Source organism: Cyprinodon variegatus, unplaced genomic scaffold (genome assembly GCF_000732505.1).
Source record: "Cyprinodon variegatus isolate N-32 unplaced genomic scaffold, C_variegatus-1.0 Scaffold921, whole genome shotgun sequence".
Lineage (NCBI taxonomy): Eukaryota > Metazoa > Chordata > Actinopteri > Cyprinodontiformes > Cyprinodontidae > Cyprinodon > Cyprinodon variegatus.
Window position 1 is genome coordinate 159,541 of NW_015151374.1, and position 25,911 is coordinate 185,451.

General features: G+C 41.7%; 1 protein-coding gene across 1 annotated transcript; it reads left to right on the plus strand.

The window, feature by feature from the left end:
- The first annotated feature begins 1,158 nt into the window (after positions 1–1,158).
- LOC107099941 (ephrin type-A receptor 2-like) lies at positions 1,159–25,908 on the plus strand. Its single transcript, XM_015398270.1, has 17 exons — positions 1,159–1,318; positions 1,874–1,953; positions 3,427–4,075; positions 16,032–16,187; positions 16,482–16,850; positions 17,026–17,156; positions 17,381–17,552; positions 17,634–17,727; positions 19,554–19,609; positions 19,717–19,842; positions 20,567–20,752; positions 20,842–20,903; positions 20,995–21,204; positions 21,387–21,536; positions 21,662–21,855; positions 22,618–22,773; positions 25,303–25,908. The coding sequence occupies exons 1-17, from the start codon at positions 1,234–1,236 to the stop codon at positions 25,409–25,411; spliced, it is 2,985 nt and encodes a 994-aa protein (XP_015253756.1). The 5' UTR covers positions 1,159–1,233; the 3' UTR covers positions 25,412–25,908.
- The last annotated feature ends 3 nt before the right edge of the window (positions 25,909–25,911 follow it).

Below are 25,911 nucleotides of genomic sequence, written 5' to 3' on the forward strand. Positions count from 1 at the left end.
TCTTAATGTGGATTTAAAGACATTTCAATTAGTGGAAAAAATTGCAGGGGGGAATATAAATAAAGGTCTAACCAACCAAAACTTTTGCGACCCCCTTGCAGTACCTCTGTGGACCCCCTAGGGGTCACGGACCCCCGTGTTGAAGACCTCTGAATCAGTGGTGGTTCTAGACCAAATGTACCAGGGGGCCAGAGTGTTTTCATTTGGGCACAGAAAAGCATGAAATAAAAAACAGGGCAAGGGATTCAAATATATTAAGAGAACAGCATGAAGTTACATTTCTATACAATTAGGTTTAATTAAAATTCTATTTCTTATGAGGTCAATATATGTTCATAATTATAATTCATAATTTTACATAATCTGGACTTAATTTAAGTTAAAATATTTTTCTATTAAATCTGAATTAGAACTCAAGAAAAAAACTGATAAGTCACTTCTAAAAATTAGAGCAATTTGTTTTGAAAAAAAAAAAAAAAAAACATTTAGCAGATGAAAACTGGGATCCTATCTCAATTCCAGTGAAGCTATCACCTTATTGTTTTTAAATAATTAGTAAAGCAGAATTTTTAAAGAAAAAAAATTAAATAGATCCAAAGGTCCTATCAGTAACCATGTCCATTCCAGCTCATATCAACATTAGAATTTCTTTGAGTATTATGTCTTCAGTACAGGGGCCATAACAGGGGCCGGGACATGATCCACAGGGGCATTGGCCCCACGTTGGCCCCTGTCTAGAACTGCCCATGCTCTGAAATAGATCCAAAGGACCTATCAGAAACCATGTCTGTTCCAGCGCATATCATCATTAGAATTTCTTTAGTATTATGCTTTGGTACAGGGGCCAGGACATGATTTACTGGGGCACTGGCCCCTGTTGGCCACCGTCTAGAACCGCCCATGCTTCAATGCGCGAAATGTTCCACAATCCTTCAAAAGTTTCTCAGGCGGCTCGATCCGCCTTCCAACTACCGAAAACACACAAAAAAAGCTCCCCATCACCAGCACCCCTCCCAACAGACTCACATCGGCGCGCGCGCACAGTAAACAACACCAATCGACAATCACTCATTAAAAAAAACACGCACGTGAAGGCGCGCGCACATTCCAGCGGGCGGAGTCGGTGACGCGCATTGGGGCCGTTTGTGAATGAGCTGCAGAGCGCAGCGCCTCTGAGGAGCAGTCAGCCAAGCGACAGGAGCAGAGCGCAGAGCGGAGAGCAAAGTTTCCCAAATGGATTTCTTTGGTGCAAGCAGACATTTGTTATTCTCATACGTTCTCATCAACGGGATATTAATAACCTTACAGGCAAATGAAGGTGAGTTTGTTTAAAAAAAAAAAAAAAAAAGCTCAGCTTTCTAAGGAATATTTCTTGTAGCAACTGAAAGGAAGCACGCGTGCCATGCGGGGAGCCTCCTTCAGAGAACTTTAAAAAACAGGAAATATTTGTGTTTAACTTTAACAACACGGATCAAACATTTGACTTAAAGATTCTTATAAAAGTTGTTTGTTTCAGTCTATAACGTGTATATAAATATGTCATATTTCGGTGCGCAACTTTTTATAAATACTGCGACGCGGTTTGTGCGCTACTATAATTTTTTAAGAGCGGCAGGTGAAGTTTCTGCTGTAGAGTTCGCAAAACTTTTTATATTTTTTTTTTCTGTTTTTGACAAGTTGCTCCTTTTTGTCTTATGATTTTTTTTTTTGTCTTATTTAAGTAAGTAAGTTAATAAGTTTGTAAATAAGACAGAAAGTTCTTTCGAGGACAGATATTTTGCCTTTCCAAGCAAAAATAATGTGTTATATTGTAAAAACAAACAAAAAAATTCAATATTTTTTGTTTATTGAACTTATTGCTGTTTCTTCACAGAGGTGCTTTTGGATATGAAGGCAAGAGGAGGAGAGCTGGGCTGGCTGACCTGGCCCCCAAAGCAGGGAGAGACATCTGGGGTGAGTAGAGCTCTTTGCTTCTCCTCTAACTCCCACATTTTCAGTAGGAATTTGCCTCAGGAAAGATCAGCATGGAGAAAATGTGCAGGAAGGGAGTCACAACTGTACCAAGAACATTTTGCATCACTGTCTCACGATTGCTCAATGTGTGTGTTTAAAGCATATGTGAGTGTTTTTATAAAACCTGTTGGTTAAAGCCTGCTTAAGTACAGATAGAAGAGACAGTTTAAGGTAAGGTACCCTATCAAGAACTGCCTCCAGAGCGTGTCTAGGCTGCTCCAAAGCACATATATAGGCGGATAGAATAGCTGCTCCCTCTGAACTGGGAATACTTGTGGCTTCTTGTGGTTTCGAGGCTCCAGCTTCAGAATTGTATGTTAGAGAGCAATTAAGTTTTAAAGTTTGCAGCATGTGGTACCTCTTTGCAGAGAGGAGGGGCCTCAGATGGAGCCAGTCAGCGAGAGCTACCTTTTTCCTTAGAGCAGGGGAAAATGTCTAGATTTAGGGATGAATCTTAAATGCTGCGGTTGTCTCTCTACCATGAGCAGACCAGAGACATGTGTGCCTTCCTCCATCATGTGGTTTTGAAGTAATTGACCAGTATGGCACATGCAGATTCACTGTAAATAGCCTCATTTCAAGTGCTGATGACTCAAAGGCATGTGCAGGCACGCTGCTCAGTGGTTCACTCAACTTTCTCAGAGATGTGTAACAGCTTGAATGATCTCTCGGACACTTTAGTTTCACTTTTTTTTTTTTTTTTTTACTAATACGTTTCAGATGTTTGCTGCCTTAAAAAAATCTCATAGCTATATGGCAGGTTGTAAAAAAAAAGTGAGAAAAAAATGTTCCACCGGGTCGTTATAAGAGGTGTACATTCTGCTGTTGTTCATCAAGTTTATATGCAGACCCACACACCCTGCCAGCAAAGCACATTCCTTTAATTAATAACACAGTGGCTGCATACAGAGAGACAACCGCAGCTTCTGCCTCCATGGGGGCCAGTTGTTCCTCTTGAGCCAAGGTTAGAATCTGCTGTCACTTTTTCTCAAACATATTTGTGGGAGAATTCAGTTTGCATGCAGCAATGCTGTCTGGGGAGGATGCCAACATGTGAGAAAGTGAATGGGAAATAATCTTGTCTCTATGCAATGTCAAAAATGCATCATCAACCAAAGTCCTTCAAGTCTGTGATGCATTTAGGCTTAAGGGATTTAGAAAATGGGTGTCCATGTCTAAAAGAAATGCTGCATTGATGTAAAGGTCTGTATTTACTCTTGTGAGGAGCGACGGACTTCTCTGCACTCTCTCTGTTTTTGTTTCCTGGTTCAGATTACAGCGGCCGAACCTTCATGGTTATATGGTCGCTCCTTTATTTAGCTATCCCCTTAGTTTAGGTTTGGTCCCACATGGTTAGAAGCTCTCAAGCTTTCCTACCTCTAACCTTTTTTGGTTTCTGTGGTTCTGTTGCAGTGGGAGGTCACCCAGAAAACCCTGAATGGCACACAGTTTTATGCCTACTCCATATGCAATGTCGGCGAGCGCGAGCAGGACAACTGGCTGCGCACCACCTTCATCCAGAGGCACCCTTCGGTCTCTCGGGTTTTTGTAGAACTCCAATTCATCGTGCGCGACTGCAACTCATTTGATGGTGCCTCATTAATCTGCAAGGAGACCTTTAACCTCTACTCATCAGAGGCGGATGCAGACGTGGGCACGACCTTCCACAAGGTGCAGTTCAAGAAGGTGACCACGATAGCTCCAGATGAAAGAACTAACAAAAACGAAATGCACATCAACACGGAAACGAAAGTTGTGGAAAATTTATCTCAGAAGGGTTTCTACTTGGCCTTCCAAGACATCGGAGCCTGCGTCGCTCTCCTCTCTGTCAGGGTGTACTACAAAACTTGCCCGGCCACAACAAAGAGCCTTGCTTTGTTCCCTGAGACTGTGGCTGGAGGTGAAGGCCAGGGGCTCAAGGAGGTGACTGGGAGGTGCATCGACAATGCTGAAAGTGTGGATTTACCTCGAATATACTGCACTATGGACGGGGAGTGGGTGGTCCCGGTTGGACAGTGCCAGTGTAATCCCGGTTATGAAGAAGTGGAAGATTCTTGTGAAGGTAAGCTCTTTGGTCTTAAAGTTTTAAATCAGCACCTCTTTCTTTCAAGGACCCAGACTTCAAGGTAACCTTTTATTGTCTTCTTGAGCAAAAGCTTTTTAGCCTCTTTGAAGGTCCTTTAAAGTTCTCCTTAGACTTTTTCTTCCTCTCTTTAGCATCCCTGCACAGTGAACAAAAAATAATTAAAGTGCCATTGCTTGATAAATATGTCTGATCTAAAATAGTCGGAAAGTTACATGTTTAAAAATTAAATCCAATTAAAGCCTAAGAAAGTAACCAAGCTTCAGTCGGTTATATGGCAGATTTTCAGATGAACTAAAGCTTATTGGTGTCAAACTATCTTATTGGTGATTTTTGTTGAGTTCTATTAAAAAATGTAAACTGGGCGGGGGTTAGGAAAAGTTTGTTAAACAGACATAGAACAGATGACATTGTCTTTTGTCCTAATGGCACGAAAACATGTTTGAAAAGTGAATCAGTTGGTTTAAAGGTGGTTGGGGTTAACTGAATAGGCTACAAAAACTTGCTTTTCAGTGTAAAGGGGTCAGAATTTCATAATTTTCAATGTATTTTTTTCTAAATTCAATAAAAACATTGATTCACCAACTTAAAAATATTTGAAAAATCCATTTACATCCAAATTTTTGGAAGGTTGGTAATAAATTTGGCCATTGTAATAGTAAATGTATATGCTAAACAATATTTTTTGTTTGAGTTAATAGCTTTTACGTCAAAATAGTTTATCTATTATAGATAATAAAATTAAAAAACTTAAAAAGGAATTTAGAGGAAGCAGTCAACGTCCAAAGCAAAGCTTTGAAATCCATTATAGGAAAAAGATCAAGAACTTTTCCTCAAGATCAGCTGGAAAGTTTTCAAGAAAGCCTCTGGAGGAGATATTTAACGACAGGAAGAGCAACTAAGGCTTTGCTCTGTACTGTACCTTATCCTGCCCAGGCAAATGCTAAGTGCTTCCATTTTACAGTGGTTTTTTTAAAAGCTTAGATTATCTTGGTTTTAATTACCCCAGGTTATAAAACAGACCTGTATGACAAATATTTATCATAGGTGCTATTATCATAGCTCGGTGGAATTCTGCCCTCGGCTAACACAAATTCCCCCCGCTGTGGGAAGAATGCCGAGGCCTTCTTCTACATGTCCTGGCATAATCCCTGACCCGAAACTGATACAAGGAGGAAAAGTGCATTTAGCTTTCGGCTTTGGCTCCAATTAGCAGTTCACTGTAGCAGCCTTTGGAGGCAAATTTTACAGCTTGGCCTTTGGTGTCACCACACGTATACGTAACACACATGGAAAATTACACAATATGTCAGAGAAGACACAAAAAAACACAGAGCATTTAATTTAAATGCTTTTTAATTTTTTTTTTTTATTTGACGTTCAGTTAAGACCCAAATTATTCACAAATCTTGCTCGTTTGGATCTTAAGTATATATTTTAACCAATATAAAAACATTATTAGTAAAAAAAAAGGTTTTAAGATTTTCTTTTGAAAAAAAATTAAATTTCAATATAAATATTGCCCTTAATAATTCCAAGAAATCATGTGTGGCAATCGAAACCACTTTTATTACATAATCACTGCTTCCATTAGTTTTCTAAAATGATTATTTGGGTTTAAAGGTCACCTCACCATCACATTAATCTTCTTTTCCCTCCTTTACCTTTCAAGGGGATGAATAATTTTGGGCGTAACTGTATTTTATGAAATATTTTTAATCTTTTTTTTCCAGGGTAAATCTTTATAAATTCTTCTCTGAAATATGTTTCTAGTTTGGATGAGTTATTAGAATAGTTGGGCAGTGAGAAAAGCTTTCAAAAGATAATAGGTAGCTTTATTTCCCCCATTTCAACAACTAATCTCTATAGTTTATGTAAACTCAGATTTAGCATGTATAGTCTGTGGGGTTTTATGCCCCTCATAGCCTTGATCAGCTTATCTCCTATATATCCTGGTTAATGAGTGTCTTACTGTAACATTTGGGCTGCACCTCTCCTAGTTCATAATTTAGAGCTTATTGCATCAGGTGATTTCCTGTCCTCTTATCTGGATATGAGCTGGCACAGCACACCGGCCATAACTCAGGCCTTTGACTTTGTTCTCTTGTCATATTTGTGCTTTAACTCGCTGTAAAGAAGTCCTCTATTGTAGTGAGGGGGAATCAAAGCAGTGAAGGGGGCTACTGTACAGTGATGGATTAGCATCTTCAAGGCGGATGGAAGGAAAGGGGAGGAGGCAAGGGGAAAGCTGCTGAGCCTCACTGACTTTGTTCATAACATGCATCACAGAAAACAGGAGCACCCTACACACACACACACACACACACACACACCATCGCTCCCCCCTTTGTTTCTCAAACGTATCAGAGCTGCAGCTTTGGGGTGTGTGTCTGCATGAGAGCGGCGTGTGAGGGCCTGTGGAGATCCTCTCCATGACAAAACACACAAAGCCTGCCATCAGCCCGACGTGACGTTCCTCCTTCAGCTTTTTTTGTTTTTGCTACACACTTGCACAACCCGAAAAAAAAATGCTTTTACTCATAGTCAGAGAAAATGCTGCATTTTCCTACTCAGCCAGTTCCTGATATATTTGCTCTCCCACTTAGTTTTACCTCCTATTTGTCATAGCATGGTAAAAAAGCTGAGATTTTCTGTCAGTGCGTTATATTTAGCTAAGGGAAAAGATCCAGGTGAGATGATCAGGAAGGAGACAGGAAGGAATGAGGGAGAAAAGGCCAGGGTTTGTGTTTAGAGGAGGCATGTGAGCTTTTTTTTTCTGAGCAGAGAGAGGTGAGGAGTGGAATGCAAAGGTAAGAGAACAATGAAGTGCTGTGTTTCCCTGTGCGGCCGATAGAGCCCACCTCCAACACCTACTCTCCCCCACTTTACTGGTACATTCCTGATCAGTTTGCTGAGTAGGAGCCTCCCAGCATTACTCCAAAATCATGGAATTCTCAGGAACGGTGGTGGAGGTGATGGGACAGGGTAAAGAAGGCCAGGTCCAGGTCAAGCCCTCATATTAAAACCACTAAACAAAGAGAACCCCCCTAAAAACGCACCCACACACACACACACATAGCCCACCTTCCTAAAAAAAAGTCAACCAGGAAGAAGGCCGATGACAGGTCCGAGATGCATGAGGACGTGTGCAGATTTAGATGGAAATGAATCACAGGGCTGCAGCGCGGAGCCAGGATGAATGGTTCCGAGGGCTTAAAGAGGAATATCCTACAGACACGTTGTTAATCATTCTCCCCACTTCTTTCCTGAGTGGATTGCTGCTGTGGGTAGAACAACCACAAAAACTTCAACTGTGGTGTTTTTTCTCCATATTTAAGTTGAAATTTTCCATGTTCTGCCATGTTTTCACTCAATTTTATAACTCGTCTTCCCAGTGGGACCTGTTAAAGTAAAGATCTGTGACTTCATCTGGTTTCTGTCTCCGTCTCCTCATAGGCTCTCTCTGTGTGGTGGTAGTTATGGCAGAAGGAATACTTGTGCCTCTTTCTGGGGTACTATTTTCTTTCTTTTTCCTTAAATGCTTTGTTTAAGGGAATTTTCTTCCGTCTCTGCTTCTCTGTGTTCACACTATCTGTTACCATTGGGCCAGAAGTCAGGGAAGATAAAACATTTACTGCTCTGCGAAGACGTGTAAGAATCTTGCAGGTTGTAAATCATAACAAGTGGCAGTAGGGAGGAACAAAAAGGGTCTTTTGTTCTCTAAAACAGGGTTACAAATGGTTTATTTTGAAGCACAGTGCTTGTATAATTGATGAAGACGCTTAAAAATAAATATAATTACATTTTATTTCCATTGTATGTGCTATACCAAAAACAATGTAGTGCATAATTTGGACTGCGAAGGTTTTTAAGCTATTTACCCACCAAAAAATGTGGGGTTTTTTTATGTATGCATACAGCCACAATTTCCTCTGATACCAAATAAAATCTTGAGGGATTTTATGAGTAAATTTTAAAAATAAACTGACGATGAGTGAGGAACAGGTCTAGGAGCGGTAGGTGTAGAGGGGGGGCTCAAAAAGACTGTGTTGTTCTGGGCCCTATCAAAGCACACAGTTCCTATGGTGAAACAGGGTGGTGGCAGCATCATGCATCGTGGATGCTTTCAGCTGAGATGGGGGAGCTATTAGATGGGAAGAAGAATAGAGCAAAATTCCCCTCGGAAGAGTACAAAAACCTCAAGTCTAGCACCACACATGATATAGAATGGTGTAGATCAGCTGACACAAGACATTTATTTTAGCTTTTTAAAATAAAAACACCAAAGGTTTAATTTGACCTCACATTTATGGGTTATTTAATGTTGGTCACATGAAATGCAATAAAGTGTATGAGAATTGACTGGGAGGTTCTAACCTTTTGGGTCAGTTAATTACCACTGTTTGACATGTTTTACTTTTTCTTTCCTCGTCTGTATTGCTGTAACATATTCTGGCACCACTTTACAATAAGCATTCCAATATAAAATAAATATTTTTTAGATATGTTATAAGTGAATCTATAAACTCTTTAAAACTCATTACTTACTCGTTCCTTTCTTAGGTTTGTTATGCATTTAACATGGTGTGCATGCTCAGAAATTATGTTTTGCAAATGCTTAATGTGATTGAAATGTTGTAGCTTAGTCTGAGTGTAGATTATGCTTATTGTTTGGCAAGGAACTGGTTTCATGTCCTGCTCACCCTTGATTAATGCACAATAAATACATTTAAATGAGTTATAACATGTTCAGAAAGAGATTCCCTAATGCAAATCTGGCATCTACTTTAAAACCTCTTGTACAATTAAACATGTTTTTTTCATAGAGCAACTTTAAATAATTTCATCCAGTTACTCAATCCATGATCTTTCTTAGCCTCCATCCAGCTTGGGAATAATGATTGTCTCCTCTGGCTGGATCTGCAGCAGCTGATCCTCTGCGTACTTTTTGTTAAACTGTCTCGAGCCACACCTTGTCAGCTACCCTAAGGCCTCAGCAAACAGGCCCTAATCCAACATGATGGTTGCACAGGGCTCTGTATATAAACGGAGACACGATGTGGGAGCGCCTGTTTTAGTGCTAGGGAGAGAATGGCGTGTTGGTGGAACAACCGTCCCCTGAATTCCAGTAATTTTCTCACTCGCCAAGGAGCTTCCAGTAAACAATTTCCTCCTCTCCCACTCCTTCCCTCCATGTCTCCAAACTTGTCCTCGGCTGATGTAAGGAACAGTTGGTGACTAAGCTGTAGCGTAGCTGTACAGTGTGGTGAGTGATTTGTATGGGTAGTAATTGACTTGGGTGTGTTTGGTCTTTTTCAGCGGAGTAAGTACTGGTTCCGCTGGCTTTTTTTGCCTTTGTGTAATCTCTCCTTCCATCCTCTGCCCCCATATATCCTCCCCATCTCAGACTATTTTAGCCTCATTTTCTGCCCCTAATCTTGTATTTATTTGGCAGTTTCTTATCGCAACACATTATTCCCATGATTATTTTGCAGAGCCATGTGCAGTTTACTCTTCGAGGTACACATTGCTGTGTAAGCAGCCCCAAATGCAACAGACTAACACACAAACAGAAAGTTTTTTCCCTTCTTATTTTGTGTTCACGTGGCCCATGAAATCACACGGAGGCTGTTGCTTTTGGCTAACGCGCAGGTCATGAATATGACACCAAAAGACTTTAAACATCCCGTTTCACATAGCCCTGATGGGACTATTTAGACTGTCTAAGCTCTCAGTATTTCTCCTTGATAAATACATGTCCCTCAGAGTGACTCGTAAAAATAAATAGGGGCAAAATCAGAACAATGCAACCAATCAGGGAACAACAGCCAGTCCCATTCACATGGCGGTCAAAGCGTAAACATTTAGACAGAGATACAGATGAAACCTTAACCATCTATTTGTGTTTTTGTTGATTACCTTGACAATTGATGCTGGGATTTGGACTGCTAATTCTGCACTTGGAAAATAAACCTTAAATCTTTGAAGGAGAGAATAGAGGTTTAAATTCAGCTTGTACCTGAAGCCTTTGAGTTCATGATAATTAAAGCGAGGTCTTGTGCAATTTCAGCTTATCTGATGTTGTGGGTAGAAAGAGAGACAGGGCAGCACCCGTGGAGATGGCAGAGATTCGATTTAGCAGGCTTAAGGTGGATTTCACATAATAGAATCATCTCACTTCAGAAGCATAATCCCGCCCAGGCTAAACATTTTCTGCTCCACCAAATTTCTCTTGGTTCTCAACCTCTGTAGCTGGTCATAAAACAGCTGAGTCACTTCCTTATCAGGCAACACATTTCTGATTGACAAGCCTTGTTTTCCTACCTTGCCACTTAAAAGCCACTATGATTCATTTGGTTTATTTCATTTCTCAGATGTTGTGCCAATGCAACGTCTGCCTTGCAGGGTAATCTTGTGGGAGCTGGTTAGATTTATTAGACTGACGGAAGGGGGGCTTTCAACTGGTGTCACGCACCGTCTTGTTAGGCATTTTTACTGGAGAGCACCTTGAAAATTATTTAAAAAAAAAAACAGTGATACTGGATATGTCGCCCAAAAGAGGGTCTTTGATTGTCTGAAAAGTTGGTCTGTTTGTGGTTCGAGAAAGTGCATCATCCAAAAAGATATCCTTTATTTTCTTTTAGATTAAATTTGCCAAAATCTGGTGCCAGTTATTAGCGTTGCACCGATCCGAGTTTGGACAGGGTCCCGATCCAGCACTAAAATGGTGGTATCGGTACGAGTACCAACAAATAGGGCACCGATACCATTTTGAGAGCCAAAAGTTTATAAACTATTGTCACCCATACCAGGTATACAGTACAAAAGGTTCTAGTGGATTCACTTTGTATTAGTCTTTTTGCTGCTTATTTTACATCCAAGTATTATGCAGTTCTTCATTTAAACACACACACATCATTTTCAAACAGATGGTATCGGTATTGGCCAGTACTTTACAGCCAGGTTTCGGGTATTGATATCGGGGCCAAAATATGGCATCGGCGCAACTTTACCAGTTATTGGAGACCTTGTGGAAAATGTTCAGATAACAGTTTTTTCACCAAAGGGACCATGCATTAAGCTTATTAGTAGTTAACTACTGTTTATTGCACGAAATATATCCTTTTGTTGTCCTGCTCTTTGGAGAACAGGCCTTTTACAAGACTAACAAGCAGATTACAAGTCAGGCTGTCTGCTCTGGTAACCGGCCTTCAGTTGGTGATATAACCGACCTTTGGGGCTATAAATGTGGAGTATAACCAGCATTAACTTGATAATGATGATAATTCCCTCTGGGTTTGACACTGTTTTCATATGATTAAAGTTTTCTTTTTTCAAAAGGAAGAAAAGAATAATGTTTTATTTCTAGAATTATCAAAAAAATATAGTTTAGTTTGAGCCATAGTTTGATATTTTCATTGATTATTGGATTAAAATGTATATAGCTTACTGTTTTGTTCAGGTTGCACTCTCTTTATATTGCCCTCATCTAAAGTCGACTGTTAACCATTTTTAGCCTTCAAGCGTGCCTGTGTCTGTCAGTTCTATCATGGAAGTTGGGACATATTTCCTCTTGGTGACATTCCTAAGCCTGAAGGCTGTGTTTATGTATGTGTGAGTGTTGTGGGGAGTGCAGAGCAATGTGAAGCGCTTTGTATTGTACACTGGTGTGTGAGGTCAGCACTTTCCTTCCCCGCAATCAGTCAGTCATGCCCCCCAGCGCAGAGCAGCCCTGCACCCACCATTCGCTACTAACAGGACGAGCCCTCAGCGGAAACCGGAGGTCACCTAATCCCTCAGTGACTCCCCCGACCCGTTGGCTCAGGGTTTTTCATTGTCGGTCAACGCTGCGAGGCCTCACTCAGCTGCTTTCCATTTTGTTGTCCTGCCTGATAAGTCGTTTTGTTTATTGGTGCATTTGGTCCTGTTCTGGTCACTTCCCCTGGACAGGAAGCCGACAGCCGTCAGCATTTGAGCTTGGGGAAGGTGAGGTGAGATGTTGTTGCATTTTTCCGCCTGTTTTTCTGGAAATTATTAAAACAAGCTCAACTCTGGTCCCTGGAAGCTTTTTGTCAACCAGGGGGGCTTCCTCAGATCCTTCCAACCCAGATTTAATCTGAAGATTTCACTCCCTGTATCCCTCCTCCTGTCGCTAAATACCAGGGAACGTAGGGAGTAAGAGGTGAAAGGGGATCAGGGAATTTATTGTGTTTGTTAACAACCCCTGATGAAAGCCTGGGTGCAATTGTAAAACAAATGTAATGCCTTCACAGCTGCTCCATTGGTCAGCTAATCTTTTTCACTAATGTCCCCAACACCCCTCCCCCCTTTTGACCCACACGCTCACACTTCCATCAGCCCCTACACCTTTATGGCTCCTTGCTCCCCCTCTTCCCCCTTCTACCTCCATGGCCTCTGGCTCATGTTACTCGGTCCTCCTCCCCCATCAGAGACCCCCTCTGTTCCTGCAACCCAGGTACCCTCGGACTGCTAATTACTTGTTGTCACCCTGCATATAAACAGACTGACATGACATATTGCCATTTCAGGCAGGGTTTGTGCAGTTCAGAGATGAAAAGAGGGGAAGTGAAATAAATGAGTGCAAAGACAAAGCCAGGCTCTTTTGCCCTCAGAATTGACCGGAGAGCCACTCTGATACAGATCTGACACTGTTTATTTCTTACTTGGCTTTATTTTTCCAACATCTCTTTAGCTCGCTGGCCGTTCCTCTGACTTTAACCTTTCTGCCTCTCCTCCTCGTCAGTGCGAGCATGTGTTTGTTTTACTTGGCCACTGACTCTGCGTAAAGTCATGCACAGTTTAACTCACCCCGAGGCAGACACGACCTTTCTGCCTTTTAAAAAGCTCAGTGCCGGACCTGACTGTCAGGGCCCCCCCCCTTGTTCTACTTATTCGTCATGTCCTGGGGCAGATTTCTCTTGTCAATCCACCATGTTACCCATTCATACATCTATATGACCGGGCATTCATCACTGTCGCCCTCTCATCCATCTTAAGTTCTGCCGACACACCGGTAAGCCCTCAGAGGCTCTAGAGTCACACTGGCTCCCTGAATGTAATGGGCCCCTGCACTCATTCTCTATAAACAAACAGGGTCCCACTCAAGGTGCGCAGGCCCCTAACATGACAAACAGTTCTTTGTTTGTAACAAGTGGGAGATACAAAAATGGTTATTCTTACTTTGTTAAATGTCTTTCACCTCCAAAGTCGCCCAGAAACTTGTGTTTATGAGATCCATCATCTCAGGAAACCGGTATATGGGGTTCGTGCTTGTGTTCGTGTTGGGTCAACACATTTTGGCTTCCTTTTTGGTTATTATTCTGTCTCAGACTCTTACCCTCCGTTTAGGTTACTCTGTTGCTTTTCGTACCTCATGGCTTCAAGCTTTGATTGGCTGTTTTAGGAAGGAAGGCAGCGTCAGCCGCATGCTTCCTGTTTCCTGTTGTGTCCAGCAACAATCCAAAGCCCCCTGTCCAGCGTCTCCATGGAACAAGGAAGCTCGCTTTCGCCGGACCTCTCCTTTTTGTTGAGGAATCCTCTTACTTTGCTGTGACTCATATTTGGAATATTTGAGATGCACAAACTCCCTCACCTTTGCAACCAAAAAGTTTGGCTGCAGCTGAAGCTATGTGAGCTCCAGGCCTCCTGTTGGGTGGTGTGCTCTGGAATGCATCTTGATTATAGAGGCAAAACACAGTGTAAGGCCATCTTCACCAAAGGCCTGACCACGATGCATTGCAGCTTGCAATGTAACACCAAAAAGAGGCAAGTCCTTCTCTATTCAGATGCCGAGTGGCATTTCAGTTATTCCCATCTGCAACGCCTGTGTCTGTATGTTTTTTCCTTTCAGCTTTTGAATGGCAAGGCATTCTTCTTGCCTGCTGCTCAGTGGTGAATAGCAATGTTAATGGGTTAGCTGGGAGGAGAGAAAGCAGGGGAGCAAGGAATTTGGGGATTACTAGAAGGAGAGGTGGGCAAATGAATCAGGGTTTGGGGCAGCAGCTGTTCCTCCTACTCAGACCAAGAGTTCGCCCCAGCATGTCTCCCCTCTTACTTCAATCTACAGAGGGATACAGTATCACTCTTTGCCTTTCTTAACCCTTCTGTTCCCCTGTCTTGCCTCTGTCCTGCCTTGCCTGTCTTCTGTCAAGTCTGTGTTAATGAGTAAACGTATTTATAAGTGCAACAGCTGCCCTAGACAAAAGGAGATGCTGTCAAGCAAGGAGCCTGAACTCAATGGATTCCTTCTGGACCAAAAATCCATACCTTTCTCATGCCAAGCGATCTTTCTTGCCACTATTGTTGTCAGGCTCTTTAGATAACACACACCTCCTCACATATGCTCTGCGTCAGCTCGGTGAACCGCAAGTTTATAAAAAGCCAACAAAGTTAAAGCAAGGCTCACGGTCAATCAACTAAAGCTCCTTGATATGACTCAAATGAGCAGCAGCCATGTGCTTTCCGTCTTCCATGTGGTCACTTGTGGCTTCGAAATGAGCTTCTCCAAAGCAAGCCATTCTGAAGGGCGAGCAAGACTGTATCTCAGTGCGAGTCTGATATTGTATTTGTCCTTGGCTCTACTTTTTCCAATTAGCCTCTTCTGGAATCTGACCTCGCAAACTGTTGGCTTTTCATTGACTGTTTTAAGGCTTTACCCTGTCTGGGTTTTGCTGCACCAGGAATCACTTACAGTGAAAACCTTTTTTCATCTTGCTAAACACAAACTGTTTTTATAGTACCGGATCTCTCTTTTACCAGAGTTATCTTTAAGATCTGTTTCATATGATGCATGTTGGTTTATCATTTTCTGCCTTGTGGTGTACATACTCTCACTCATTTAAATTCTCAATATCTTTGAATATCCATCTCAGAGAAAACTAAAAATAAGAGAAGGAAATGTGTGTGTATGTGCATAGATGTGTGGAGGTGAAATGAAAAAGCAGAGGGACATGAACAGGTGACAGGCAGTAGACATAATCCCTCTCCTGATGCCAGAATGTGTTGCCTAGCGTGCTTTGCAAGCATGTCTGTGTATTTTGTGCATACAGACGGCTGTGGGTGCGTGTGTGCGATGCATACACTGGCGTGTGCGTTTGTGTGAACATCCAATGGTGTGAGCAGCAGCCGCTGGAATGCTCTCGCAGAGTTAAAGGCCAGCCGGCTCAATTTCCTTCTCCTTGATGGTTCGATCACAAAGCAAATTTCACACTGTATTATGTTCATATTTCAGAATTACATGCACAGCTGAGTGTGCTACCTGTACTGTCTGTCTTTATATAGAATTCATAGTGTGAAATTATATGTCATCTTATATGGGTGATACGTTGTCAAAGAATCCATGTGGGTCTCTGAGAGAAAAAAATAAATACAATTGGCTACTTGGCACCCAAAGGGCTGCTTGGGTGCTTTGCTAAGTTGCTTGTGCACCTTTACTTATTTAGCAATGAAATCTGACAAAGGGTAGTGGAATGTCGATGTACTGGTTACGTTTCCTGAGACGGAGGCAGTAAGAAAGCCGCAACAGCATTAAGAAGAGTGTGTGAAAAACTGCTTGAGTGGCAGCATGGAAGGAACTACACGATTTTGTTTCAGGGCTTGGCTTAAATGAGCAGCATTTTAATTGCAATTGACAAAGTTTTAAAGAGTGAACTGAACACTATGCAGACTTCTGCCTCGGGTGGTTTCCTTCCTTCTCTCTATCACCTGCCTACATATGGTCTTTAGCTGTGACATAATAACTTGTCCCCTCGACCTCGGCGTGTTGCTCTCAGAGGTGAAGAGTTCAAAACATTTCAAAGAGGCTTGAATGATCTGGAGAGACTGGCTTTGCTCTGTGTCATTTAGGGTGCTGCCAGAAGTCCCCATTGTCCTCTTTGGCTGATCATCTGCTGTGAATGTCTCTTTGTCTTTGCAGAGTGTCAGCCAGGCTTCTTCAAAGCTGAGGGAACCAGTGGCAAGTGTGAGCCATGTCCTGCCAACACCCAGAGCCACAACTCTGGTGCTACATATTGTCCGTGCAAGGATGGCTTCTTTCGGGCTGTTACGGATCCCATCACTGGACCTTGTTCAGGTGAGAATAACAGCAAAAAATGTCATCAAACACTAAAAAAGTAGAGATGCACAGAGAAAGCCTTTGTTGCCTATAATTTAAGGAGCCAGACAGACAGAGACTCCCATAAAACACCATAGCCTAACACTACCAGGCTGCATAAACAACAGTCTAGCATGTTTATTTGCTCCACTGACAACCAATGCTTTGCTGATACTAACAACCAATCCAAACATCAAACATGTAAACCATGTTTCCTGTCCTTTGTCTTATACTTTCTTTATTTTAATTTTTTTTCTGATTTCTCATTGTCAGGCCTCCCTTCTGCCCCACGAGATCTAAAAGCCACCACCAGCAGCCTTTCCCCAGGAAAGCTCCTTCTCTCCTGGCAGCCCCCTGAGGATACCGGCGGTCGAACTGACATCAACTACAGCGTCGATTGCCAGCATTGCGGGTGCAACGAGGGCTCTTCCTGCCAACCTTGTGGAAAGAAAATTCGTTATGACCCACCCAACATGCTCCTGACTGATACCAAGGTGTCAGTGAGCGAGCTGGACCCCTTCTGCAACTACACCTTCACTGTGGAGGTGCACAGTGGGGTGTCCATGTTTGCCAAGCAGGCAAAAGCGAGCACATTTAGGCCACCGTCCTCAGCCAAACTGCATACATCTCTTCACTACACAGGTGAGTTCTGGTGATGAACTGTGATGCTATCTATCCTGCAGTAATATCTGAAGCTCTCTCTGAGGCAACTGTAAGAGGAGTGACTTTTTACAAGAAGGAATCTATATTTTCCTTTATGAACTTTCTTTTTAAATTCATCAGCATATATACTCAAAAGTCATTTTCTTATCCTCAGATCCACCCAAAATTACTTCGATGCGTCTGGTTGAACGAGATACCACCAGTTTGTCTCTGTCCTGGGATGTTTTCCCCCGTCCACGTGTCCAGTCCCAGCGTATCCGCTACCAGCTTTCTTACCACAAAAAGGTAAGCAAACCTTTTATTAGTCCTTGACCAAACCTTTCAATGAAAGATTCTAGATTTAGTCCCTATTTGCATGATTAAAGCGTCTAGGAAATGCATTTTGAGGTTTGGTGTAATAAACATGCAATTTGAACATCTCTCAGCCCCTGAGCAGACGATTGCATGAAAACAGCCATTTTATACTGCAGTAACGCTGGGCTTGTTGTTTGACTTTTTCATTTCTCTAGGACAATAAACCCGATGTGCCTACGTTTGTTGTGCTGAACCTGGAGAAAAACTCTGTGCAGATTGACAATCTGTCCCCAGGCACGGCTTACCGGGTCAAGGTCCAGGCTCTGGGCTCTGATGGTAGCCAAGGAGTTTCCAGCTTGGAGGAACAGTTTGAGACGTTGTCTGAAGGTACAGGGAAAAACCTGCTAAAGGAAAAACTTACTGGCTTTTGTATGGGAATCCTCTAACTGTGAATTTTATTTTTTTTAGGACAACTTAACAAGACCGCTGTTATCATTGCTGGAGTGGTTGCAGGAGGAGTCATGGTTTTCATACTGACAGTCATCTATTGCCTGCACAGACGGTGAGTAAGCAGCCCACTCTGCAGCACCTACTCCTTATTCTGTCCCGATAATCTGTCACAACACGATATCCTTCATTGCCTTCCTCTTCTATTCTTCTGCTTTCCTTTGTGGGGCCTCCAAATGGCCCCTGCATTCACTCTCTCCTCACCTCTTTCTTTCCCTCTTCCTTTAGCACACTTTCTTTTTCTCTTTATCTGGAACTGTGTGCCAGCACTCACCGGGGAGGAATTTCTGCTGAATGTGTCTTGTCATTGCTCGATGGTGGCAAACTAGTCGGAGCTGGAGCCTTTGAAAGGAAATTAGACATGAGTGCCACATTGTTTTTGATAAGAGGCGCTTGCTTGGTTTTGTACGAGGCCGTGGGCGCTTTGTGAGGGTGACCCTGGCCTGTACTGTAGCAGATTGTAACCACCTCCTTTCCCCTTGTCAGCTTTCAGCCTTTGAATTGGTTCAGCAAATACAGCCTATTGACAGGCTTTATCGAGGGGATCGCTCTGAAAGGATACATTGGATCAGAGCTACTGAAAATGCACAAAAGCTAGACATTTTTTTTTAAAGTTTGTTGCAGTTGTTTGGGAGGAGCACCATTTTCAAGGCTCCAACACTCTACAAAGCGTTCCTGGGTTTAGAGCTTTCATGTACTGCACAGAACCTTAAAAACAATTATACTGATCTATTCAATAGTCATAGCATTAAACTTTTCTACTCTTTGTTTCTTCAATCATGTCTCCTGGTATGGTTGTCATGGAAAACCTATCCTTTTCATCTCTGACTTGACATGTTAAACTTTAACTGTTCGGAAAACAGATTATTTTTGACTATATGTTTGCAAAATGACTCAAACTCATTCAGTTTCGATGGATAACATCTGTTAAAATTACTTTTGAGCTCTTGATTTTTGCTTAGCGAGATGTAGACTCTAGGCATTCTAAAGCCTGCTTTATGCTCAGAAACCAGGTTGTCTGCGTGTGTGCAATAAACGCAGATATGCCCCCGCCCCTTCCTCAGACACTCTGCTGCACCTCTCCAAAATTGTAGGTGACCGCAGACAGGAGTCCTCTGATTGGTTAAAAACTACATCCTCTCTACACTATGCATATTTCCTGTTTGGTACCTTACCGGCTTGTTTTGTTTCAATGACCGCCATTGTGGAAAATAACAATTTTTCCACCTGGATCCTCGCTCTTTTTCGCCGTCATGTCCCTCTGTTGTCGCACAAACTTGCCCCTTGCATTTTTCCACTTCCTCGCCAACTCGGCCGTATCTAGATACACAGCTAGTTTGTGATTGTCCCTCTTGCTTTGTGGCGACGGAATAACATAGCACAGACCACGCTTCAAGATTGGGCACAAATCAAAAATATCCTTTGAACTAAACAACTACTTGTAGTTTTAGTTGCTGTTTTATTTCTTATCCTTCTCGAAGGTCAATGTTCGCAACATCCTCATCTTACATGTCCCAGTAGCTAATAACACATTCCCACAGCATGATGCTGCCTCTGCCTTGTTTCATAAATGGAATGGTGCATTCTCGCTTATTTGCCATTTTTTTGTCATTTTTTTGGTATACATTGCTCTGTTAAGAGAATAGCTTGGCTGGTGTGTACCATGGTCTTCATGATGCTGTTTATGTAATATTGTTATCTAACAAACCTATCATGCTTGTTAGATCATAAAGTTGAACTAAAATGTTATGACGTTTGTGCTTGTGAAAAAAAAGGATCAAAGACTATAAACACTTATTCAAGGATGTGAATGTTAAAGTGATAGAAAACCAGGCGAATTATTTAACGAGTAACATTTGTTTTTGTTTTTTTTCTCCCCAGGAAAAGAGATACACACACTAGACAAGGACCAGAGGACACCTACTTTTCAAGCCCTGGTAAAAAATACAAGCAAAAAAACAATAAAAAATAAAAAATCAAGGACTGTTTTTATTTTTTATTTTCTTACTTGGTCAAATTACAATCATCTATCTTTGGGTTGCAGAACAATTAAAACCCCTGAAGACGTATGTGGATCCACATACCTATGAGGACCCCAACGTCGCTGTACTCAAGTTTGCCACTGAAATCCATCCTAGCCACATAACCAAACAGAAAGTCATCGGAGCTGGTGAGTGACAGCTTTTCTAAGTTAATCTGCTGTGGTTCTTAGCTCTAAATGTTGAAAGGTCTTACCAAAGACCCCCTCCCCAAAATATTCAATGTTTATACAGCACATTTTCCAGCTTAAAAGACTATGGGCGCCTTTTACTTTACGGAGATTAGCATCTATCCGGCTTTTTTCTTACTCGACAAGCTGAACCTCTTTTCTTTGTTTTTTTTGTTTTGTAACTCCTGGTGGTGACATCTTTATGTCTTGCCTGATTTGACACGAACGTTACACATCAAAAATTGCTGCCAACACACCTTTTTTTTTTTGGAAGAACTTCACAACACCTTACTGGGGCTTGCACAAGGTTCTCACTGAGGATGCGTTTATTGAAGTGTGACCACCTTTAGCCTTTGAACCAAAAGTCCATTTGAACCCTTCCAGCTCCCACGACCAAATGCCCCATTTCCTTCTCGTGTGACAGCTGATTCCCATGCTCCCTCACAACAGGTCGTCAACTATTTACACAATCTTGCTTCTTTCTTCTTTCTCTGTATCTCTTTCAACACCGAGCCAAAGCACACCTCAATAGGAGCGCCTCAGGCCAAACAGCCGCAGAGATTTCCTCATTTTTTTTTTTGTATCCTGCCAGGCCCTAAAGCTAGAAAACATTTTACACAAATATGCACACACATATTCTTTTGAGATCTGTTTTCTCAATCCAATTGATGATGTTTACCTACAGGCGAGTTTGGGGAAGTTTACAAAGGCATCCTGAAAGCGCCTGGGAAGAAAGAAGTGGCGGTGGCTGTAAAGACCCTGAAGCCTGGCTACACAGAGAAGCAGAGACAGGATTTTCTGAGCGAGGCCTCCATCATGGGACAGTTCTCCCACCAGAACATCATTCGTCTAGAGGGGGTGGTCACCAAATGTGAGCGCAACTTAAAGCTTTCTCTCCATGTTTTCTTCTCATTGATTGTAGGTCAGTTAAAGCTTATACTTTTTTCTGTTTTTGTCCAGTTAAACATGCAATGATTGTGACCGAATTTATGGAGAATGGAGCTCTGGATAGATACCTGAGAGTAAGACCAATACATTTTATTTTTTCAGTATATAAGATAGTTATTTATGGCTGCAAACTAAAATAAATCTGTATTTATTTTTTTGCTTTAGGACCATGATGGTGAGTTCTCATCTCACCAGCTGGTGGGGATGTTGCGTGGCATCGCAGCAGGCATGAAGTACCTTTCTGAAATGAGCTATGTTCACCGTGACCTGGCTGCGCGCAACATCCTGGTCAACACATCCCTGGAGTGTAAAGTTTCAGATTTTGGCCTGTCCCGAGTTCTTGAGGACGATCCTGAGGGGACCTACACCACCAGTGTGAGTAGATGCATGACTTTTGTAGTTTATACAGTACGTTTTTACCCATGATGCAGTTTACTACTTTACTGGCGTCTCATAGGACAGCTGACATGAAGTTAGATTATTGACAGTTTTTACATGCATTTTTAGTGTTTTAGCTTTTGTATTAGCTTCACTGACTTAATGTTTTTCTTAAACAGGGAGGTAAAATCCCCATCCGCTGGACAGCACCCGAGGCAATAGCCTACAGGAAGTTCACCTCTGCAAGTGATGTGTGGAGTTTCGGCATTGTCATGTGGGAGGTCATGGCATTTGGGGAAAGACCTTATTGGGATATGAGTAACCATGAGGTAAGTCCTAATTTTTCCTAATCCATAGCTCCAAAGGGATCTTTTTTACACTGTTTTCCACCGAATGGGGAATATTTTACATTAAAAAAAAAAATTAAAAAAAACCCTGGATGATTTGTCTGCAGGTGATGAAGGCCATAAACGAGGCTTTCAGGCTTCCAGCACCAATGGACTGTCCATCGGCCGTCTACCAGCTGATGCTTCAGTGCTGGCTTCAGGATCGCTCCAAGAGGCCGCGCTTCGGAGACATCGTCAGTCTGCTGGACAAGCTCCTCCGCAGCCCAGACTCACTGAAGACCATCGCAGACTTTGATCCTCGGTAAGAATTGTTTTTGCAAGAGCCAAAAAGGCCTGTGAGAAACATTTTTGTCTAATGAAGTTTCATGGAGTAGCTCTCCATTAGGGCTGAGTGATTTTCACCAAAAATGAAAATTTCCATTATTTTGACCAAAACCTCATTTGTGATTTTATGCTGATTTTCTTTCTCACTAACAATGAGCATAAAAGTCAGGTGTCAGGGTTTTATTGTTTTTCATGGGCTTAAATGTTCTCTTGTCCAGAGTTCATTGATGCAGGACTTTATTGTTGAGTAAAACCCACTTAAAGTGAATTTAAGTGGTTAACTCATTTTCAGTGAATTGGCACCACCTAAAAGGTTGGAGTGAAAAAGTTAGTGTCATTCTCTCATGTTATGTAATGTGACCAAAAAAAAGTTTTAGTTTTTGATAAAAATTTTTGATAAACAATAAAAAGGGAATCTAATGAACAACAACAATAAAAATGATATTCAAGCAGCTGAGGTTGAGTGAGACTGCAGGAAAGAAATGTTAAACAAAGTACAGAGATCTCTTTAGTTTGTAATACTATGCATGAAAGCAAATTTTTCCTTTTGAAAGAGTGTGAAAGGACAAAAGGATGTTTCCTTAGATCTTAATCACCTCCTACCCTCACTCCTCCAACCGGTTTTTTATTACCAACTGGTTTCCTGCACAGTAATTACAGCCTTCACTCATCCTTCTCTTGTTGTGGGAAAGCTTTTAAATTATTATTTATTAGTTTGGATCTGCTCTCTTTTCCCCAGCGTATCCATTCGGCTGCCCAGCACCAGCGGGTCAGATGGCTCCCCCTTCAGGTCAGTGTCCGAGTGGCTAGAGTCCATCAAGATGAGCCAGTACAGCGAAAACTTCACGCGTGCCGGGGTAATCACCATGGACCAGGTCCTGCAGATGAAGAACGAGTAAGTGCCAGTTTTTTTTTTTGTTAAAGCTAATCTAGATGTATGATCTTAAAAAAAGAATATGCACTTGATATATTTGTTTAACTTAGACAGTTAAGGGTTCCCAGCCAACTAAGTATCTTTTTGCCTATTTGTTCACCTTGTTTGTAGCTTGAGAAAAGATTCAAATGGAAAATTAAATGTAGTGAATGAGGGGTGGGAACATTTGTGGTGGGCTTGTGGTTTCTCTTGCTCTGATTCAGCTGTGCTCTCTTCATCCTCATCCTGCCCTCGGCGTCGACGCACATAGGCCAGCACTTTTGCCGGAGCCCCTAAAACCACCAGCTTTGCTTGTTCAGGTCATAAGACTTTTGTGGCTTCCCAAACATTAAAGGAGAGTGGCAGAAAGTACTGCCAAGTAGAGAATGATCAACTTACAGCTAAAATAAATCGACTCGATCTAAAGACCTGAAAGACTGAAGAGGTGTGCTTCTGTGCCCCCCCCTGAGCGTTTTCAGACTGCAGTTCAAAGCAATTACACCTTCCATGATGTGTAGGAGTCCTCCAGGAGGCAATTTACCCAAACAGGCGCAACCGTTGGTGGAAAAAAAAAATGCTTCGGTGAAACACATAATTTAAGGTTCCTTTGGAGGAATAATGAAGGCCAGAAAGCTTTCTAACCACATGGCTAAAAAGAAGCTACTGTTTTCCGCCATTGTACGTGTTTAGGGGTGTAACCATGAGAACAAAACAGGATGAGAGTTAAAAGATCACAAAGCGTATTTTAAAGAGTTTGTCACCTGAGTAGAATTTTCCGGCACCAGTTTGGTCCAGATGTCGCTAAAAGAGCCATTTTTAGAGCAACACTGTGCCTTTTAGCAACTAAAGGCACATATGAAGGCAATTGGCAGCACAGCACTTTCCAAAATTGAAGTCTGCCTCAGGTTTTTGGAAACTAGACTGAGAAATCATGGGATTAACAAAAGAAAAGATGACATTCACCCTCTAGATTAAATACTACATCAGCGATCAGTATATGACTGATTAGGTAATGGTCTTATTTAGGGCTGAAACAATTATTCAGGCTAATCGATTATTGAAACTTATATACAACTAATTTAGTAATAGATTAATCCTTAAATGGAGTATAGAGAATCTATAACATGCTTTTAGCTGACAGAGTGACCCACTTAGAGCAGTAATTATATCAACATTGATATATAGATATAACAAATATAAATAAACATTTTGCATTTAAGGTTTCGATCTGTCAATATGCTCTATCCAGAATTCCTCAATTGGAAAAGTTTTAGTTTCACCTGGTTTAATTTTGTAAAAAATCTTCTATAAGGAACCTTTGGTTAGCGGATAATTAATCGGAAACATAATAAACAGATAAATCGATTTGTAAACTCTATTTAGTCTATTTTGTTGCCTAAAAGCAACTTTTGGCTTAGCTTAGCTGTTAGCTCCTGAGATCTTGTGAAAAATCATTATATTTTTTATATATGTTATATATTTCAAACCAAGCTAATACTTGGGTCAAAAGTGTTGCTTAAAGGCCAGAATGTCTCCAGTAAAACACCTCAAATAGTTCCTTTCACATTTTAAAGTGAATCTCAAAACTTGATGAAATAGATCAGAAGTTTTAAATTCAGTCCTTTAGGGCTGCATGTCCTTCATGTTTTAGATATTTCTCTGCTTCAGCACACCTGATTTCCGTTGATGGTTGATTGACAGGCTTTTGTTGAACTGCAACCATCTGAATCAGGTGTGTCGAACCAGCGAAACATGCGGGATGGTGGCCATCGACAATACAGTGTTAAAAACTCACTTTTATATACAGAGCTCATTGGATGCTTACATTTATTTTACCGGACTAATGTGCGATGCTTGAAAGACAGACTATGACAATAACTTATATATTCTTTCTGGTAAGATTTTTTTGCGATATCGTGCCATACAATTTTATAATAATTGCAACATATATGTTAAAACCTCCGGATCCTTGGGAAGATGGCTGCACCACAAAGCCGACACAAACCCTTTTGAAGTTTTTGTCATGCATCATGGTGTGATTCTTGTTTCCATCGCAGGGCATCTGGTAGCACTCTCTGAAAACCACCAATCATTTACGATCCACCCTCTGCTTACCAGACAAAGTGATTCATGGTCAACAGGGAGAATCCTTGTCAAGCAATTAAAGCTGTAATTAAAGCCCCGGCTCTGGACTGGTGTTTATGCAAGGCTTTTGCAGGTTTTGCATGGGCTTGTGCAAAGTGAAACCCCCGGTAATGCCCTTTATTACGGAAGATGAGTTAAACTTTAGCAGAGAGCAAACTTGGAATGCACCCCACCTAGCCAGGCGGATTTAAAGTTAGAAATGAATGTGTTCGGCTCCAGGCAGGCATTTCATCACTTTAAATTAGTCAGTGATTACTCCAAGGTTTCGTAGGCAGGAAGGATGCATGTGGAAAAGAGTTGGAGATCAGCCAAAGTTAAAATCTGTGTGCAGCTCCTCTTTAATGCTGTCCTGTCTCTCCTTCACAGGGATATTAAGAACATCGGGGTGAGATTGCCCGGCCATTTGAAAAGAATAGCTTACAGCATCTTGGGCTTAAAGGACCAGACCAGCACCCTGAGCGTGTTTGCTGTGTGATCCTCCAAATTAAAAGGGATGTCAAATTGGACACAGGAAGCCCTTTGAACTCCAAGCTGAGCGGGAGCGTCTCTGCAGGGATGGCGTTGGATCAGCCGAACCAAGAGAAAATGTGCCAACTCTATGGGCCAAATCAGTCCGAGAGACTTACTGTATGTTCTAGATTTCTTCATCTTTTCCACGGGGAAATGGAGCACATACCTAACAAAAGACTTTCGATATTTAGATAGCTATTTTTGTACTTTCTTACAGAGACAGCTACTTTCTAATTCAATGTCAATTTTTTCTGCTCCTGCTTCAGCTTTATATTTGCACCCTGAGTTTGTTGCAAACAAACTGGGAGAACTTTTATAAACAAGCAGCAGAGTCCAGTCATGGTTCAGGATGTGGTTGGTGTCTACGTCTCTGTATCTGTCACTGATTGGCTTTTTGCTCCATCTGTTATCAGGAAGCACAAAGAGGCTGTAATGAGCTTGAGCTGGTCCAGGTTTAGATAACAA

What these genes read in the sequence shown, in the direction of transcription:
- LOC107099941 (XM_015398270.1), top strand. Translation starts at nt 1,234, where the DNA reads ATGGATTTCTTTGGTGCAAGCAGACATTTGTTATTCTCATACGTTCTC. An exon ending in AACCTTACAGGCAAATGAAG is followed by an intron (nt 1,319 to 1,873) that starts GTGAGTTTGTTT and finishes GTTTCTTCACAG; the next exon opens with AGGTGCTTTTGGATATGAAG. An exon ending in AGCAGGGAGAGACATCTGGG is followed by an intron (nt 1,954 to 3,426) that starts GTGAGTAGAGCT and finishes GTTCTGTTGCAG; the next exon opens with TGGGAGGTCACCCAGAAAAC.